The sequence below is a fragment of the Notamacropus eugenii genome, chromosome 3 (genome assembly GCF_028372415.1).
Source record: "Notamacropus eugenii isolate mMacEug1 chromosome 3, mMacEug1.pri_v2, whole genome shotgun sequence".
NCBI classification, from domain to species: Eukaryota; Metazoa; Chordata; class Mammalia; order Diprotodontia; family Macropodidae; genus Notamacropus; species Notamacropus eugenii.
The window spans coordinates 46613690-46634536 of NC_092874.1; the positions used below are offsets into that span (position 1 = coordinate 46613690).

Genomic DNA, 20847 nt, shown 5'->3' on the forward strand with positions numbered 1-20847 from the left:
GATGGGATTGAATAAGATGACTCTTTAGCTTCAGTCCTTTTCTAGAGCCTATGATATTAAGAAATAATTTAAGAATAAGATAATATATAGCAAATATTAAGTTGTGTTATCAGAAATTAAAGAAAGGAGAAACCAATGTTTGCTAAAACTACCTAGGAAAGTTTCATGGAAGAACTGGGATCTGAATAAGGAGAATAGCTAAGTGGAATTAGACATAGGAATTGCTCATCCATTGAGGAGAGGTTGAACAAGTTGTGGTATATGATTGTGAAGGAATATTATTGTTCTATAAAAAATGACAAGCAGGATGGTTTCAAAAAAACCTAAGAAGACTCATGAACTGATGGAAAGTGAAATGAGCGAAAATGGAGCAATATTTTACACAGTAGTAGCAATATGGTAATGATAATCAACTGCGAAAGACTTATATCTACTCTGATCAAGACAGTTCCAAAGGACCCAAGATGGAAAATACTGTCCAACTCTAGAGAGACAAGTGGTGAACTCTTGAGTGCAAATTGAAGTATAATTTAAACTTTCTTTTTCTAGCTTTTCTTTTCAACATGGGTAATATGGGAATATTTTATATGAATTCCTATGTATAATTGATATATTGTCAGCCTTCTCAATGGATTGGAAACGGGCTGGAGGGAAGGAGAGAATTTGGAACTCAATATATTTTTTAAAAGTATATTAAAAATAAATCCTAAAATTTTAAAAGAGGGAGAAAGAGAATAGTTAAGGTGAAGGTGTGTGCCTCAAGAGACTGAAAAAAGGGAATGAGTTGGCCTCATTCAGGAGCCAGGAGGATTGAATCTGAATCCTGTCTTGAACACTCAGTACCTTTGACGCCCTAAACAAGTCTCATCACCTGTTAGTGAGTTTTCTCATTTGTAAAAAAACAAAAAAAAACAAAAAACTAACTTAAGGGTAGTTGTAAAGATTAAATGAGCTGCTATATCAGAAAGACTTTACAAGCCACAGCAACAGCTGGTATTTATATAGTGCTTACTATCTGTCAAGCACTGCACTAAGCACTTCACAAATGTTATCTCATTTGAGCCTTCCTTACAACAACCGGGAAAGGTAGATGCCATGATTATCCCCATTTTACAGATAAGGCCACTGAGGCTAACAGGAGTTTAAGTGACTTACCCATGTTCACACAGCTAGAAAGTATCAGAGGGCAGGTTTGAACTCAGATCTTCCTGATTCCAGGCCTGGTGCTCTATCCATTGTTCTACCTAGCTGTCCAGCAAGGTCATATGAATGTTAACTTCCAGGCTTTCCTCACTGCCTTATTAGTGGCACTTCTCTAAGATTACCTTTCACTTACTTTCTCCCCTACTCTTTCTCTCCCCTTCTCTCCTTTTCCTTTCTCCCTTCTCCCTTACCCGTCCCTCCTTCCCCTTCATCTAGTCTCCTCATCCTCCATTACCCACACATGTTTGTATACACACACACACACACACACACACACACACACACACACAGGTATATATCACAGTACCCAAAACTCTTCATGCAGTTTTAAGGTTTATTAGCTAAAACAGCCTGTGTGTGTCTGTGTGTGTGTGCACTCGCATGTGTGTATAAATATGTGTATATGTATATATATCTAAATATACACATATGCACATACACACACACATATCCACACATACACAGTCATTTACTTGTCCTTCCCATCAGAGTGTGAGTTCCTTGATGTCAGGGACTATTTTTACCCTTCTTTGTATCCTCTGGTGGCCTGTAGAATCTGAAATGACTCAGGGAACAAAGGTTTAACTTTTTTTTAATAAAAGGAATCAAAAGTTCAAGTAGTAAATAAACCATTTAAAAAAAAATTTAAATCCTAGAAACATGAAAATACATTTTAAAAAATAATTAGAGAAATTCATCTTTTGACAGGAAGAACCCCTATAGGGAGACCTCCGTTTTTAGTTCACATCCGTTCTCACCCCCATCTACCTTCTAGGATATATACAGTCCTAGAAACCTCCACAGCAGATTCCAACCAACATACATAAGAGCCAGTGTTTCACACAGTGGGAAGCGCAATGCTAATGCATAACCGAGTCATTCTGTATTTCAAATCTTCAACCTCCTCATCTTCCATCAAGTGTCAAAAGTACACAGCTTTGGTGAGAGTGGACTCCATGACCAGGACTACTTTGATAGGATTCTTATTCAAGTAAAAGTCTGTGTGCACCACTCTGTTGTTCACCTACAAGGAAAAAAGCTCAAATTACACCAAAAAATGAGCAAAATTCAATTCAACAATTAGATAGTTGAGCTTCTGCTGGGCAGGGCTAACTTTTGCCTCTTTTCGTGTCCCCAAAGTTTAGCAAGGTGTCCTAAGTTTGCCCAATTCTAGAATGAAATAAATGCTTGTTAACTAGTAGAGGAAAAATAGCACAACATGGAGCATGCATTCATTGATCAATAACTCACTTGAGTAAAAAAATCCACAATATGCAATTTCTTGCCATGTTGCCGAAAGACTTCACTTATTTCTTGAATCATCACGGAACCATTTTCTGGGTGGCGTAGAGCAACGTGATCTACCAGTGGAGAAATGAGAATGTTGTTTACATTTTTTACTGAAATGTTCTAAAAATATACATACACACACAGAGAATCTAGAAAAATGTTTTACCAAACAAGATACCCCTTTGTTCTATAAACACTAGGACATTTTTAAATTGTCACCGACTTGGTGACTTTTTGGACTTTTCCTGCTTCCCAAATCTCTTGGGTCCTTCACGCTACCAGTCCATTAACTAGGCAGTCTCAATGCGCAGCCCATAAAGAATCCATGGCAGATGAAGACAGTAACTAATTTACAATGGACCAAGAACCAAGAAGAACCTCTCACTGTCCAGTAAAATAGTCTGAAGGACACCAGATATTATCTGAAGCCTATATTTTCCCAGTGATGATTCAACCAAGAACTTGCAACTTTCAAAGTCTCCAATAGACCCTGTAAAGTAACTGGCTAGTACCTAGAGCATGGTGCTCATAGTTAGAAGGGATTCCACACCCAAAGAATGTCCCATACAATATCCTCAAGTATATGGTCAGTCAGCCTTCATCTAAAGACTTCAAGTAAAAGAAAACTTACCATCTAAAGTAGCCAATTACACTTTGAACAGCAGTAATTATTAGGTGAGCTTTATACCCTATTCTGCTGGTCCTAGTAGGGCACTAGGAGACCAAGTACGCTATCTGAATTGCAGAGTTTGAAAGGACCTCAAAAACCATCTCCTCCAACCCATCCCTGAATAAGAATCTACTCTACAATACAGTCAACAATTAATGGTCATCAGGGCTTTGCTCCAATGTCTCTAGTGTAAAGGCTCCCCCCAGTTCCCAAACCAGCCTACTCTGGGATGACTCTAAAATATAGGGAAGTTTTCCTCCTCCTCAAACCTATACCTGCTCCTCTGCAGCTTTCACCCACTCTTCTATTTCTGCCCTTTAGGACCAAGCCAAATTAATCAAATCACTTTTACACTTGGTAGTCCTTCAAATATTCGATAACAATCATTGTGTCGCCCCTATCCTTCTTTTGTCCAAACTAAATATTCCTAAATAATCTTCAAAACATATCGCCATTATAGTCACCCTACTTCTATTTGTTCCAATTGATCAATGTCCTTCCTAAAATGAGCTGATTATTGTTGAGTTGTTTTAGTCCTGTCTATACCATTTTTCCTTCTCCAGCTCATTTTAAAGGTGAGAAAACTGAGACAAACAAGGTGAATTGACTTGCCCAGGGTCAAGTGTCTGAGGTCAGATTTGAGTCTTCCTAACTCCAGTACCGACACCCTATGCACTGCGCCGCCTAGCAGCCTGTTGAAGATAATATTCCAGGTGTGCTCTGACCATGTCAGAAGATAGTGGGATTTCCATCAGCCAATTTCTGAACATATTCTCTTAATGCATCTTCCACCATATCACACAATGTTGACTTATGTTTGGCCTGTGGCTCATTAAAAACCCAGATATTTTTTTCAGATATATTGCTCTCGAGCCATATCTCCCCAATATTTTAATTTTGTAATTGAATTAAGACTTTGTATTTATCTCTGCTAAACTACATCATACTAAATTTTGACCCAAATTCTAGCATGCTGAGATCTTTCCAGATTATGATTCTGCCATCCCACTTAGTAGCACTCTCAATTTTCTCTCATCTGAAAATTTTATAATTATGCTATCTTTTGTTTTCATCTAAATAAGCGTTTGAAATGTTAAACACAGAGGCAATGAGATTCTGCCTAACTACAAATGGTTGACCAGGAGGCCAAAACCCTAGTGGTTTGAATTGGTTGTCTATTAAAAAGCTGGGTGGAATTAACCATTTAATCTTTGGTGATCTATGTTTACATAGTGATGAGCAAGAATGGTTTTCCTACACATGTGAAACCTAAATAACCACAACTTGATTTTAAACAATAATGATCATTTTCACTTAACATGTCTTAGCAATATATAAATTCATCATCTTACCCTCTTGGGTGGGATAGATGATATAGTAATCACTGAATGTGGGAAGCCGCTTTTTCTCTGAATCGTCCAGTTCCATTGCTTCATCATCAGCTTGAACGACACCACCGTCTTTTTGTTCTGTTTTTGTGAGAGACGATGTCAATAGACAGTGAGATACACAATCATCTAGTAATCTGATACTGATGCCAAATGGACTCATCAAACATAAGCCCATGTTACTGTATATACGTTGGAGCAGGTAGTTCACAATCACAGGCCCCTATAGCTCCAGAAAAGCTAGGTAAGCCAGATCCCAGGCTAAGGAGCAAGCTGCACACATATCAACAATAACATTCCTCAGTAACATTCCTGCATTGGTAGGCCAGGAACTAGCAATTTCACCATGTTAGAGGCTAGTAGGATCATAGCATCATAGATTTACAGCTGGACGGAAACTTAGAGATAATCCAGCCCAATCCCTCATTTTACAAGTAAGGAAACTGAGCCCCACAGAGGTTTTATGACTTGCCCTACATCATAGAGGAAGTTAGTAGGAATAACGTAGGTAAAGCACTTTGAAAAATTCAAGTATCTATAAAAATTCCAGTTATTATTAGTACTTTTTTAAATGAAAGAAGCAGGATTCAATCCCAAGTCCTCTGCCTCAAAATACATTACCTTTTCCACTGCATTTTGCTGGGCCCTTTGGCCATATTTCCCAAAGTGAGTGCGGATGATACAGCCATGAGGGAACACACATAAAAAAGTAGAAGGGGGGAAAATCATAGTGGAAAAACAGTAAAACCTTAGATTTATAAATACTAAGATCTACTTAAAAGGACCCCAAACACTCTAACTTGTAAGATCCTGACATTATGGCACTTTGGGGCTAGAAACATACACAATTTGATATCTTTATGGATGCAAAGGGGAAGCTAATGAATATTTCTTCTTTTCATAAGGGGAGCAGGAGCCGAGAAAGAAAAATCTTTCTGGCATGAAAATCAGGGTCAGAATTTTCTAGGGACAAGAAGAAAATGTTTATAGCGAAGCCTAAAGATTCACTGCCACTCATGATAGGTTCTTTTTTCTTCTGCTTACCTCCTCTACAAGCCTGGATTACAAAGATTTTGGGTTTCTCTTGAAGTGCTGGACAGTTTTCATTGTTGAACATTTCAAAAATGTGTGATAAGATGACTCTTTCATTCAATTTTGTTTTTATAAAGCCTTTTCCTCCATGGGCCATAAGAGTGACAAGGCAGCAACTAACATCGCCTTTCGTTCCATTTATTCCATCTCGAAACTCTGTTAATTTCTCCATTAACTCCTGTAGCAAATAGCATTGCAAAATGTATTTATTTAAAGGGTTGACTTGTGACCATTTGTATTATCTATAGTAGCTCTTGAAATTCCTTCATTTTGCCCAGGTTGTGACACTGATTGCTCACCATCTAACATAAAATATAGATCCTTAAAATGAAGTGAGTATCTAAGATGGCATCATCCTCATCTCTATAGGCAATTTTGAAAAGAAACCTGGCACTTAGAAACACGGAAGGTTTCGGAAGCAAGAAAAAAAATCAGAAGAATAAAACATTTAATTTTCATTACGACTGTAAGACTCTGGGATTATTTTATATGATTGTATGTAATACCTAATGTAAATTTCATCATGAATTTTCAAGTTACATAAAGGAAATCCAATCTCCAAATTCTGTTTACAAAAATAAAATTGAATGAATGAATGTGCTAAAAATCCAATATTAATTATTGTTGGGAGGAGTGGAAGCAGTGATGGCCTCCCGGGCAAGGGGACTGACTTCCCAGGGCAGTTTTGCCCTTTCAGGAAGAGTATGAGTCAGAGTAAAGGGGAACAAGATGGAGTCAACCAGGAGGCGGGGAATCTATAACAGCCTATCTACCAAGCCATGAATCTCAAATTCTATTCAGTTCTGCAAACCTTGTAGAATCAAAGCAACCAATGGAGCATGCATTTTCTTGAAACACAGAATGGCTTTCCTTTACAGTAGAAATTAGGAAAACAGTAGGCTTTCTAGGCCCTTAAATACCAGTGAAATACTTAAAAGGCTAAAAAGACCCAAGAGAATGTAATGGAATTCATTAATTCCCTGATACTTGTCCCTCAATAGAAGCACCACAATTCTTTTATCAAGGTTTTGAAAGAAAGCAGACTTTATTGGTCAGACAGTACTCATGATGACCTCATGATAAAAAAGTAGGCTATAAAAGTCAGTTACCAATATTGCTGGCTCAATGCTTACCTTTTCGTCAGGATCAATGCATGATGTATATTCAAACTTGCACTCTTCAAGCCAGTTTCTTATTCTTTTTATATCCTGCTCAGCCCCTGGTCTGCCTATCTTCACACACATTACAAAAGCCTTTCGAGTTTGGTCCATATTGTAGCATTCCTTTTTGTAAGCAAAATTAATAAGCACAATTATTTTTAATCCCATGTATACGAAAATATGACACCCCAGACACACAGGCCCATATGCTCTCTGTCCATTTCCTGGGATCAGGGATGGAGTTTAACTGAGATCTCAGTGTGACCATCTCTCTTTAGAGGAAGGGTGTGTTTGTGTGTATGTGTATGTATGTGTGTGTGTGTAAATAGATTCATTTCATTTGTAAGACCCTGAAATTCTCCATTTCAGAGTAGGTCTAACAATAAAAATCATTCATTCTGAAGCACATAGAAGCAGTAAAGCAAGGTCATTCGAACAAAACTGGCATGAAGGTGTCACTGCCACATATAAAACACCTGAATTGTACCACCAATTAACATCACACCACACTGAGATAAGGCAGAAGTTGGGTTTGAGTTTATCTGGGGCATAGGTAGCCCTGTGAGGGAATAGGAGTGAGAGTATCATGGATTCCCTAGGTACTGGATACTTCTCATCCTTTTTACAAGTCAGGAACTTTAGTGTATTTCATTGGATTAGATACACTATATAGTTCCCCAAATCTCCCCAGCTCCAGAGGTATGATACTAATGATTCCAATGAGAACATGCCACTTAAGTCTGTGGACAGATAGAGCCTTGTTCTTTCCAGCTCTCATAAGTCAGAGGCGCCCACCACCAAAAGGAAAGGATACAGAAACAGCAAGAGTGGGACAAGACAGCAACTCTGGCATTCCTGGACATTTGAGCTTTTGGGAGGGGTTGATGGGCAGAAGACACCCTTCCTCCTACCCATCAGCACTTTGCTAAGAGAACAAAGGTGACCCGTCTGCTTAGTTCTTAGGAGCTGGACATCAGTTGTCTTAAGATAAATTGGCTGGTTTAGCGCCACCCCTTGGCCTCTTGGAGGCAGGGAGCCACGTTAGTGACTGGGACTACATCTAGGATGATCTGGGTGGCTAAGACTAAGGAAGACAGAGCAGCCATGCCTCAGTTCTACTCGTTTTCCTTTGGCCTTTTTCTGGAACACAGCAGGGACTCCTTCCCCTTTCCCAGGAACTCTGGTGGGATATGACTGTCTTTTTCCAGATGGGGAGATAACAAAGTAGTAATGGGGGACAAATAAGGTAACACTAGGAATGAGGGTGGGTCTAGTAAAAAAGAAACCACAGGATCTGAGAGGAATGGGAGACAGTCTGGTGGAATTCTGCTGATTCTGGAGAAAATCAAGCAATCCAGTTTGACTTCACTAGAAAATATATGAAGAGGTGCAATATGAAATCCGTTTGAAGAGCTAGATTGGAGCCAGATTTTGAAGGGCTCTAAATGCCAAACAGGGGAGTCTGTATTTTATCCTAGAGGGAATAGACAGTCAAGAGAGGTTTTGGAACAAGGGAGCAAAGTAACATACAAATCTGCCCTTTTACAGCTATGGTTAGGAGCCAGTTTCAATTGCCTGAATGAGAAGCCAGGCAGTTAGTTACCAGATACTTACATTACTCAGGCCTAGATAAAAATTAAGAATTTACCAATTCAGGGCCATCATTTTCATACGGTCTCTTCAAATTCATCCTTGAAGCCATTTCTATTTTCAGAAAAAAATAGACCAAAAAAAACAAAACCAAAGAACAGGGTTACTTTTCTATTGCTTTCCCACATGTTATTTATCTCTTGCACATTTCTTTAACCCCATTTCCTCCTGTGTTCTCCAGCAGATTGCTCTTACAATCATTCCCCTCCTCTGTCCTCTAAACTAATCTACCTGTGGCTTCCTTCCCTACTAAATAGGCCCAAGTCTTTCCTACCTTCCACAGCCTTCACTTTCCCTGCTAGCTATTGTTCTCTCCTGGTTCTCAGTCACACTCCTATCTTCAATCATCCCGTCTACTTCCTCCCCCCTTGGGCCTCATCATTCAACAAAACCTGCTGTCTGCAGATTTACCAGTGACCTCTCCATTGTCAAACAGAATGGCCTTTTCTCAATCTTCATCCTTCACCACTCTGCAGCATTTGACACTGATGACCCTCCCACATTCTCCTCCTAGATACTGGAGAAAAGGAATAAGTATTTACATAGTGGCTGCTGTGTACCAGGCACTTTTCACAAGTGTTATCTCACTGGATCCTCACGAAAACCCTGCAAGGGAGGTGCTATTTTATCCCCATCTTTCAGTTGACAAAACTGAGACAAACAGGTTAAGGGACTTCCCCAGGGTCACACAGGTAGTAAGTGTCTGAGGCTGGATTTGAACTCCAGACTCAAGGCTCTATCTCCTGTGGCACTAGCTGCCTCACTTGACTCTCTTCTTTCCTATTTGGCTTCTCTTTCTCAGTATCCTTTGCTTGACTATCTCCTATATTTATGTTCCCTTACAGTCAGGGTACCCCAAGGCTCTATTCTTCAACAGCTTCTCTTCTCTCCCCTCCCTGTCTAATTGGTGGGTCACCACAGCTACTATTCTCTCATTTGGTAACTTCATTAGCTTCCATGGATTTAATCATGGTCCTGGTGCAGATGACTCCCAAATCTATAACATATGGCCCTAGCCTCTCTCCTCACCTCCAGTCCCATATCACCAATTGCTTCTGACCTGGACATACCACAGATATCTCATAATAGCTATGTCCAAGGCAAAACTCATTGTCTTTCCTCTTCAACACACCCATCTTCCAAACTTCCTTATTTATCTTTCCAATCACTCAATACCTTTGACCTGGGGCAGTTAGGTGGTGCAGTGGATAGAGCATAAGTGCTGGAGTCAGGAGGACCTGAGTTCAAATCCCACCTCAGACACTTGATACTCACTAGCTGTGTGACCTTGGGCAAATCACTCAACCCCAATTGCCTCATCCTGGGTCATCTTCAGTCATCCTGATGAATGTCTGGTCACTGGATTCAGATGGCTCTGGAGGAGAAGTGAGGCTAGTGACCTGCACAGCCCTCCCTCACTCAAAACAAAGTAAAGTACAAGTCATGTCATTATTTCTCTGATGGCATGGTCTTCTTCGGCAACGAAGGACGAACACACACACCTTTGACCTGATGCCCAACTCTCACTCCTCAAATCCAGTCTGTTGTCAAATGTTATCATTCCTATCTTCATGACGAGTCTTCTACATCCCCCCTTCTCTTCCACCCTAGTTCAGCCTCTCCCTTGGCCTTTTATAGCAGCCTCCTTATCAAATCTCCCTTCCTTAAGCTCCTCTGCACTCCCACCCATTGCCCACATACCAGCCAAAGTGATTTTCCTACAGTATAGTCTGACCATGTCACTCCCTTTCTCAAAAAGCTCTGACTCCCTGTTACCTCTAGGATCAAGTATAACTCTATATTATTTAAAGATCTTTACCTTCTAAACCCCACCTATCTTCACAGGCCTACTACACAGCATTTCTTTTCATGCTCCCTCTAGTCCAGCTAAACTGACCTTCCTGCTTCTCATACATAACCCTCTATTTCTCAACTCTCTGTCTTTATACTGGCTATCCACAACACCTGGAATATACTCTGTTCTCATCTCTGCCTTTTAGAATCCTGGGTCTCCAAGATTCACTTCAAGAAGACAATTCTAGGAAGATAGTGGCATAGTTCAGAAAATTCCAAGCTCTTCCAATTTCTGCCACAAACAAGATAAAATGACATCTCAGGGGGAACATAGAGTGGTAAGAATAAACAAGGGTAGGGGCAATATAGTGGCTGAAGAAGGCCTGAAGACCTGAAGAAAAATCCCAGGACTGAGGTTTGGTCAGGGTGAAGAGTAAACACTTCCAGGCTAGTTTTGCTGAAACTACTAGCTGCAAGCCCTAGGGCTAACTGGGTTGGGAGTTACCCTTGGCCCCAGAAACAGGAACTTTCATTTCCGGGATAGTGTTGAGAGTCCATGTTTGAGCCAGGGAAGATTGAGACCTGCTGATAAGGACTACCAGACCCAACTGTGCTGCCGAGAGAGAACCAGCACATACCAGGTGTATGCAGAAGCAGTGCGGGGCAGGGCTGTGAGCACTTATAAGAGGACAGACTTCTTAGTTCCAAGCTAGAAGGGAGTACTGAGAGAGGCCCTGAGGCCAGAGGCACCATTCCTCATATCCCCAAACCAAAGGAGATTACAAAAAATAAATTGCTACAAATAAAGAAAAAAAATGAGCTGGTAAAGGATAAAGAATCCAACCATAGAAAGTTATTATGGGAATAGAGAAAGGCAGGGTTCATCTTCAGAGGAGCATATTGAAGCAAAGAAATCCTCTTCCACCCCAAAGTATAACATCAAATGGTTACCTGTCCAAAAAGAATTCATAGAAAAACTTTAAAAAGACTTTAAAAATCAAATGAGAGAGACAAAGGAAAAATCAAAAAAATAAAAACAATCCAAGAAAAACAAGAAGATAATGAAAAGAAAGTCAACCAATTAGAAAGGAAATCTAGAATCTTAAGGAAGAAAACCACTACTTGAAAATTAGAATTGGGTAAGGAGAAACCAGTGAAATTATAAGACACCAAGAAATAATAAAACAAAATATTAAGAATGAAAAAAATAGAAGAGAATGTGGTATCATATCCAGCAGAATCCTGAATGAAAAAAATGGATATTTAATGGACTTTCAAGATTTTGTTTAAAAAGAAGAAAAAACCTGAACTTAATAGAAGATTTGACATATAAGATCCAAGAGAAATATAAGGTACATATCAAAGATTAATTACAAGGGACTAAGTAAGGACAGACTGTTTACTTTTTATATGAGGAAATGTAAAACATATGCTTAAGGTTGTTATTAGTAACTGGGTAGTTCCTAACAAAGATTGGGGTAGACCTGAGTATGATATGATTTTAAAAAGTAAAACTATTTAGGAACAGGTAAAAAGAGTAACTGTCTTACACAAATGAGGTATGAGAGAAAGAACTGAGTCAGAGGAATTAAATGTAGGAGGAGGGTTATTCTAGACCCTACTTTCATTAAGAATGGGTTTAGGAGGGAACAATACATACATACATACATATACATATATATATACATATATATATATCTAAAAGGATATAAAAGTCTTCTAAATTCAGAAAGAAATAAAAGACTAAGGGGATAGGGAGGGGGGAAAGGATAAGGGAAGGATTTTTAGAGGGGAGGGTAAGGGAATAGAATGGGGAGGTAATAGAAGGGGTAATGGGAGGACAAGGAGGGATCCTTGGAGGGGAGGTAGGTTAAGTAATAAGAGGACAAAGTGGCAAGTAGAAACAAAGTAGAGGAGCCAAGAGAGATAAGAAATAAGAGATACAAACTAATATAAAATAAAGATCAGGAGTAGAATTTATTAGGGGAAAAAAGTAAGAGTAGCAATCATGATCTCAAAGCTAAAGCTAAAATATTTACTCATAAGAGAAAAATAGGGAAACTATAGTATATGTTAGCCATATTAATCAATATTATTTTAGACTATTTAAAATAACTAGACAGTACAAGGTTGGAATATTGCTTGGATATATATATATATCCGTATATATACATACATATATATATATATATATATATATATATATATATATATATATATATATATATATATATATATATATATATATGTATCCTGGATTACTAATATATATAACCTGGATTACTAATACTTTCTCCATCACTTTCTTAAGTCTAGACAACCAACAAACAACAAGTCAAGTCCTGATTTGAAGTGTAAATGCTTTTACTGACAATTTAACCTACCATGAAAGCCAGCTCTGCTACTTAGCATTATTGACCCTCGGGATCCTTACCTGTCAGACAGAAATGATAATATTTGTATAATCAGGGTTGTTGTGAGAAAAACCGTTTGTAAGCCTGATGTGCTTTGAAAATGTGGGCTACTGAATGAGTGGACAAGGCTCCTCTGACTTCTTTCATCAAGCTGGGACTGGAGAATCCCAGTGTTGTGGGGCTAATGACAGGTCCCTGAAACAGTCTCCCTTAGACCCTGCAACCCTAACTGAGCATGCTCAGACAGGTCTTAAACAAAGATGTTTCTGCCCAAACTGGTTGATAACTCTAAAAGGGAAACTCCCTCAAAAACAGAGTCCACCAACTCCAATCTGAGTTTTGAGATACAATCCTCTTCAGCAATCTGGCACCTTTCCAGCTTCATCTCCTGACTCTGTGACTGGGACCCTGTATTGCACACTAATTAGGTCATTCTCTGCCAACCCTCTCTACACTTTCCACCTCCTTGCTCTTGCTCATGCTGAGATCTCTTCCTTCCTGTTCCTCTTCTACTGAAGTTCTATCTACCTTTTAAAGCCCTACCCAAAGGCTTACCCAAGGGATGCTGTGGTACAGTGTAGACTACTGGACTTGGAGTCAGGACAAACTCACTTTGAATCTCACCACTGGCAATTATTAGGGTGACTACAGGCAAATCCCTTCACCTGAGACTCAGTTTCTTAACATATAGAATGAAGACAATAACCCCTTTAGTACCCACTACTCTGTACTACAGTCAGACTAGCCTTGGTCCACCTCCTCTCTTGGTCTTTGCCTCCCTAAGCTAATGGAGCACTTCTGCTTAATAGGATCCCTAACTGCCTTAGCAGACCAAAGTGAATCTCATTTGTTGCTCTGGAGTTGAGAGAGAGAAGTGTGGAAAAGTCCCCTGAATAACATCACACTTTCCTATCCTGATCCCCCAGTTGCTAGTGTCCTCTCAGAGATGCCTTTGCATATATTTTTATTTAATTTTCTGTGTATATGGTGTTTTCCCTAGAATGTAAAGTCCTAGAAGGCAGGAACTAAATTGGTTTTGGCTTTGTATCCCTGGCACCTAGCACATAGTAGGTGCATACTGAATCAATGAAGTAAGCAGGCAGGGATCATTTATTTTGTCAAAGTCCTTCCTTATGGTCAAGAAGCATGAATTACTTCCCATGTGGCCAGCCCTATACTAAGCACCCAAGATATAAAGGAAAGCAAAAACAGAGTCCCTGTCCTCAACACTCTCCCATTCTAACAGGAGACACAGCATACAAGCTATATACAATCCTGCAACTTATAATAATAATATATAATAAAACATTATTATTATGTATTAATGATAATAATAATAATAAACCCATATGCTATATGCCACACACTGGATCTGTCCCAATCAGGATTGGAATGTATTATTACAGATCCTTCATGCACTGCAATGATCTCAAAAGATTAGAGATAAAATCCAAGGATCAAATAGATTATAAACTTCTTTAGGTATCTAGCACCTGCCTGGCATGGAGCTGAGCAAAAGGACATTCGCACCCTCCTTTCCATTCCAAACCAACAGGTGTTTATGAGAGATGAGCTGTGCAAATTAAGCAGACTTGCTGGCTTAGTAGCCGGGGACCAAACGTAGGCAAATCACTTAACCACTAAGCCCCGGTTGGTTCCTCTGTAACATGGAGCTGAGAATACTTCCAGCAGTAGCCTAGCTTGCCAGGGGTCTAGCGGGGCTCGCAAAGGAGAGGCTTTGAAGCCCGATTTGGTCCCGGGGGGTGTGAGGAGGGTGCCGCGGCCAGGTAAGCGTGGAGGGCGGGGCCAGCCTCCCAGGGAGCGGGGAGCCCCGAGCGCGCAGCCCCACCTTACCCCACTCCTGCACCAGGTCGTTTCGGCGCATCCTCTGGAACACCCGGACTAGGACCCTGGGGGTCCCGGCCACGACGTAGCGCTTCAGCAGCAGATCGGCCAGCTCCGAGGTGGTGGAGGCGCTGTCCAGGTCCTGCATGGTGATTCGGGGCTCCTCCCCGGAGTTCCTCAGGTAAAACCGGAACTCTTTCAGCTCGGACGGGTTCATGTCGTCCAGGGTGCTCACCACCCTGGTCCTGAGCGCCTCCATGGCCGGGGCTGCGGGGCGAGGGTGGGGAGAGCGGGGGACAGGGTCCCGAGCTGGGGCTGCGGCAGCGAAAGTGAAACGAGCTCCCCGTGCACTCCCGCGCGGCCCGACAAAGACCCGGGGCTGGCGGGCCGGGGGCGGGGAGCTGGAGCGCGCGGACCCCGCCCCGGGGTGGGGATGGGCGGCCAGGAATCGAGTCTCCGCTCCCGCCTCGGCTTTGCTCTGCGGGTCATCCGGCCCCTGCGTCCCGGCTCCCGCCGCGAGTCTGCCTCTCCGTCTCTGTCTCTATCTCCACTCCCTTCTCGCCCCGCTCGCTCTTTCTCGTCTTTTCTTCCCACCCTTTCTTCCCTGTCTCCCTCTCCTCCCTTTCTCTCCCTTTCTCCATCTTTCCATCCCCTTTCTTTTCTGTCTCCCTCTCCTCCCTCTCCTCCCTTTCTCCATCTTTCCATCCCCTTTCTTTTCTGTCTCCCTCTCCTCCCTCTCCTCCCTTTCTCCATCTTTCCATCCCCTTTCTTTCCCTCTCTCCTCTCCCCTCCTCTACACCCACCCCCCTCTATCTCCCATTCTGAAGTCCAGTATTTCTAACCCTTTATTGCACTGAGGACAAATGCACTTGGGACAAATCTGCAGAATGAATCCCTGTCAGTGACGTGGCCCTCATCCCGCACCCTTCAGTTCCTAACTCAACTAACCACTACTCACTTGGCTTTCTTTTTTCAACTTGCTTTGCACTTTTGGTCACACCTCATGGTGAAAAATACATCTTTACTGATATCTTCAGCTTCTGACATCATCATAGTTGTCCCAAGTACCCACCTCCCTGAAAGCCATCCCATTTTTTTTAATTGGAAAAAAATTTTAGAACTCACGACAGGAGGGGACAGATTTCCAAAATCAAGTTGCAGAATGTGGCAGAGGAAAGGGCAAATATCAAGTGAGGCATGAAGCGGGACCACCAGGTGCTCACCAGGGTCATCAAAGGATGCTCTATGCAAGGGAGATCTAAGCTCAGGTCCCTTACCCTCTGAGGCCCTCATTTTCGGAAATTTGGAGAGGACTCTAGGTTTGAAAGAATACCTGAAAGGACCGCTAGGTGGCGCAGTGGATAGAGCATAGACCCTAGTCAGGACGCCCAGAGTTCAAACATCTCAGCTCATATCAGATCTTAGGCTAAAAAAAAAAAGACCTGTGTGACCCCAGGGCAAGTCATTTAATCTCTTTGGGCTTCATCTACAAAATGAGTAAAAATGTGAGGGTAGGATTATTCTATGATCCTTAATAACCATCCTGTGGCTCATCGAATAAAGACTAAACTCCTCAATCTGGCTTTTACAGGCCTTCTATCATCTGAGTCCTCCCTACCTTGTTAACTCTTACCCTTCATCAGTACCTAAACTGAGCCAGACCATTTTTCTGTGGACAGCCAGCAAGAGATGCCTTTCATTGAAGTCTCCACCTAGGTTCTTGAGTTTCTGTTCTAGTGGGATACAGGCTCTGGAAGGTTCTACCCACTCAAAAAGGCCTTGAGTGTGGGGCTGTACATTAGGGTTAGAGAGACTCATTCAGGGTGGCAATACCTCTCAGAAACCTTTAAAGAGGACTGTGATCTGTGATAGATGAGAGACTATTAAGCAGGAGGCAGTTACAGACCCTTGCAATATTGGCTTTCCTCACTCTAACCCTCTGATGGCAGCAGTGGGGGTTTATTATCCACTTTTTGTGACCTCTTTGAGGGAGGCAGGGGAGTACCTGGGAAAGACCATCAACTCTGAAATCAGAGGGCCTGTGTATACATCACACCTATGTCATATGTTACCTTTGAGGCCTCGAGAAAAGACCTGAACCTCTTTAGCTTCAGTTTCCCCATCTGTAAAATGAGCGGGTTGGACTATAGTGCCTTCCAACACTAGATCTATGGTCCCTTAAAGAGTAGTCCTCTCCAGGTTTCCTGACTGCACATCTACTGCTCTGTCCTTTTGTTACAAACAGGTCCACTGTCCCTTAGGGCATTTGGGAAGGCAAAAACAGATGCTTAAAAAATAATAATCTCTCATCCTTGCAGTGCCCATCCCTTTGCCTTCCACATTCCATGGATAGAAGCAGATGAATGAGGTATTAACATTATATTTCATATTGAGAGATCGCTTAATAACAGACTACCCTGTGAGATTATTCTCCCTTCATCCAAATATTACTGTTCTTACAGGGCAGCTAGGTGGTGCAGTGGATAGAGCACCAATGCTGGAGTCAGGAGGACTCGAGTTCAAATCTCACCTCGGACACTGGACACTCACTAGCTGTGTGACCTTGGCCAAGTCACTTAACCCCAATTGCCTCATCCTGGGTCACCTCCAGTCATCCTGATGAATATCAGGTCACTGGATTCAGATGACTCTGGAGGAGAAGTGAGGCTGGTGACCTGCACAGCCCTCCTTCACTCAAAACAAAGTAAAGTACAAGTCATGTCAGTATTTCTCTGATGGCATGGTCTTCTTCGGCAATGAAGGACGAACACTGTTCTTACAAATGCAATGTTCCTTCCAATTGTAAAAGTGTTTCTCATGAATTGTACAAGCAATACAGAACTCATGGTCTTCCAAGACAATGTACAATGCTGCCAGGAGTAGAAACAGTCAAATTAGCCAAGGATCTGAGCTGGACGGTGAAGGATATTCTGGGATTCCCAGCTAGCCACAGTTTGGAAAGTAGAAGCCAGCAGAATGGTGTACTTGAGCAGGAATCTAATTCTGGCTAGAGCCTGGCCCATTAGGAGGGAAGGAAAACATGGCAAGATGGGTGGTAGCAGCTCAGCCCTTTCCTACTACTTGACTCCTAGATCCAGTTAACTCGCCAAAGGCAAAGTATTGCTGATGCATGTCATTCACTTCTCATTTCCTTTCCCTGGAAGCCTGTTCACCTAGTGATGCCTCTGCCCTACAACCCTTTCTGACCACCAAGTTCATACCCAATTCCATTCCTTGCTCTCCAGAATTTTCTCCCTTCCAGTCCCTTTGTATGTATTATCTCTCCCCCTCCTAAACCCATTAGAACTGAAACTTTTTGAAGGTTAAGATGTCTTTTTTCTTTTTTTACTTGTACTAGTATCCTGGACACTTCTCACAGGCCCTAGCACCAAAGAAGTACTAAATAAATGTTTTTATCTCTCCATCCACCTGGCCACATGCTCTTACCCATAGAGGGGTCTTCTAAAGCAGCAAGGCTCTATTATGCATCTACAATGGGCTCATAACTGACAGCTTAGCAACGGGAATTGGGGTTATTACAAAAGAAACACAGCCATTTTTCTGCCCTCAAGAAACTTAACGTCTCAGAGAAACCAGGCACAAAGATGGAACAAGGGATATGAGAGAATAAGGGCCAAAATGAATTGTACAGGACGAATATGAAAAGGCAGAGATGCCTGGGTTTGGTTGGAAGGAATTGTGTGGGAAGAATTCCAAATGAGCTGGCCACTGAAGGGTGGTAGCCTGGTGTTGGATAGCTGGGGTGGTGAGTGCAGACTGAGTCTGGGCTTAGAGGGGAGCGCAGAGCGAAGATGAAACCAGTCTGGCTGGAAGGAGAGGTCCACAATGAAAACAGGAGTAAATCAGATGAAATACTCTAGGTAGAACAGACCAGATTTTGGATTATAAAATATAATAGTAGAATTATAGAATCTTAGAGATGAAAGGGACCCTCAGATCACCTCGTCCAGTCTCCTCTTTTTATAAACAAAGGGTTATTTCAACTCGGACAAGCGGCCAGAAAGTTGGGAAGAGAGTCCAGGTCCGCAACCCTTGACCAATGTGCTTTCCTCTTAGTGCCTTAAATGTGATGTAGCAGAAAGAGTAAATTTAGATCAAGATCTGAGTATAAATTCTGGCTTTGTTGCTCTCTGCTTGTGTGATTTAGGTCCAGTTATTCTTTCAGAACCATGGTTTTATCTTATGTAAAAGTGGGTGGGGGAATTGGACTCAACTCTCCTTTGGTTCAGGACTTGTGATCCTGTGGGCAATAGGCTCCCTTGAGGGGAGTGACAGAACAGTGGTACTTTCCAAACTCCAGTAACTTATTCAGAGCAACTTATCAGGAACTCTCCTCATATTTCATCTACCTAATGAAGCTTATTTCTTACAAAGAATTGACATCAACTACAGTAGACAAGGGGGAAGTTCCTGCTGTAGGAAGGCTTGCACAACATAAAACACAAAAAATAATTGCTAATAAAAAAGGATATTTATTCAAAACTAGAAAGATCAAGAACTAAAGTAAAATTGTAAATTTAACTTGAAAAGATTATTTTGAAAACAGGCATCATTTTTTAATGCTATCACTTTTTGACCCATTTATTTTCCCCAACAATTCAAACTTTATTTCTACAGTAAAAAAAAAAAATTGGAAAAAATATATAAACATCTGTGCATCTATTTTCTTTTAATTTCTGTAACCTCAAACATACATCTATATTCATAAGTGGCTGCATAGATACCCTGTATATAAGTAGCGTCAACATATTAAATAAAGTCAGAGGGTAAACTATGGTCCTAACTGGTAATTCATGCATATGTAGCTATAAGCACATAAATACATACTGTCTATGAAAAATTAAAAAGTTTATCTTAGTTCTAACTTCCTTTTTCAAGTATTCAGGTATTTTGATTACCTTCAAAGAAGAGTAGGCCCTAAAAAGCAGCTTTCTTTCAGTGGACAAAATCTTCTACTCACTTCTTAACATCTGAACTTCTGAATGCTGAGGCTTGCCATATATGGCAGCAAAAAAAAAAAAAAGTATGGAAACAAAAGTTATTGAATTCTGTAGGGAAGTGTTAGAGACCTAGAAAACTGGGTGCAAAATTCAAAAGCATCCTAAATCATGTTATTTTGTTCATGCTTCAAAATTCTATGGAAGTGGAAATACTTTTTCTTCGATGAACATAATACTAATGTATCTTGTTGAAGTTTAGGCTTCATCTCTGGGGAAAGAGCAGGAAAAATCAGGTCATGGAGCTTTAGCAGCTAGCTACTCTTTGTGCTGGGTTTTTTTTTTCCTCAAAAGTTGAAAAAAAAATTATCTGCTTCCTAAATATTGGGACTAGCTTCTAGATCCAAAGCAAGTCTATTGAGTCCTACCGTAAGGTATTTTGGGGCCTGTTACTGACATCACGTGTTGACCCTTTACCCATATGAACAGTGCAGAGTAAATGAAAAGGGTTTATAAAATGTTGGACCATTTCACCCACCCCCACCATGATGAGGTGAGCCAGATGATTGTCAGAGAAAAACCAACACAGCTTCAAAAATCTGAGCACATAGTTCATACACATCATCTCCAGTCACACCAAGGAGATGCATTAAGAGCAAAATTCTTACCTCAATGAGTTCAAAAAAGATATCAAGCACAACCCGGAGCTGGAAAGTCTCCCAGTGAAGTGCCCTCTTCTTCTGGCATGTCTTACCTAGATCATCTCCGGTGGCCACGGCCCTGGATGACTACCAAAGGGTGGAGGAAGGCATGCACCCCAAAGAAGAAGCTACGCAAAGGCCTTCTAGGATGAGAAGGATGAGAAGCAAACCACACTTAACACCACTGGGGACTGGGAGACTTTCTACCTCTCCTCCGCTCAGGCTGGATGAGTTGATTTGCCTTTACAGAGACATCTTGGATACAGTTTTCTACTGGGGCCCATCCCAGAGGTTTAGAAATTAAAATCTCACTTTCTAATGATTGGGCCTGTAATACTCAAACACATAAGAGAATTCTTTCTGATTGACAGTTATCACCATTCATCTACAGAAAGATACTTAATTTGTAAAGCAAGGGGAAAAATTCACTCATTGATCCCCAAATCCCTTCTCTTTACAATACTGATAGCAGTAGTTCTCATTGGCAGTTCCCCTAAAGCCTCTGATGAAAGGTACAATTGGGGTCAATAATCTCTAAAGTAGGAAAAAATAATCTCTAAAGTAGGATGAGGTCCTGGGAAAGGCAAGTATATCCATTATTTTTCCAGGGTTTCTAAGTTCCAAATATGCCAAATCCTAGCTATTTTCTAAATAGTACCATCTATAGACAGGGAGCATTTTT

General features: G+C 41.2%; 1 protein-coding gene and 1 long non-coding RNA gene across 2 annotated transcripts; one reads left to right on the plus strand and one right to left on the minus strand.

Annotated features, from left to right (window-relative positions):
• Positions 1–1778: 1778 nt before the first annotated feature.
• Positions 1779–14893, minus strand: LOC140532693 (caspase-14-like). Its single transcript, XM_072651466.1, has 7 exons — positions 14516–14893; positions 8452–8507; positions 6777–6926; positions 5596–5821; positions 4516–4632; positions 2455–2564; positions 1779–2227 (listed from the first exon to the last, which is right to left on the minus strand). The coding sequence occupies exons 1-7, from the start codon at positions 14763–14765 to the stop codon at positions 2126–2128; spliced, it is 1011 nt and encodes a 336-aa protein (XP_072507567.1). The 5' UTR covers positions 14766–14893; the 3' UTR covers positions 1779–2125.
• LOC140532697 (uncharacterized) lies at positions 14598–19565 on the plus strand. Its single transcript, XR_011976629.1, has 3 exons — positions 14598–14687; positions 16825–16874; positions 16969–19565. It is a non-coding gene; the product is annotated as an uncharacterized lncRNA (long non-coding RNA).
• Positions 19566–20847: the final 1282 nt, after the last annotated feature.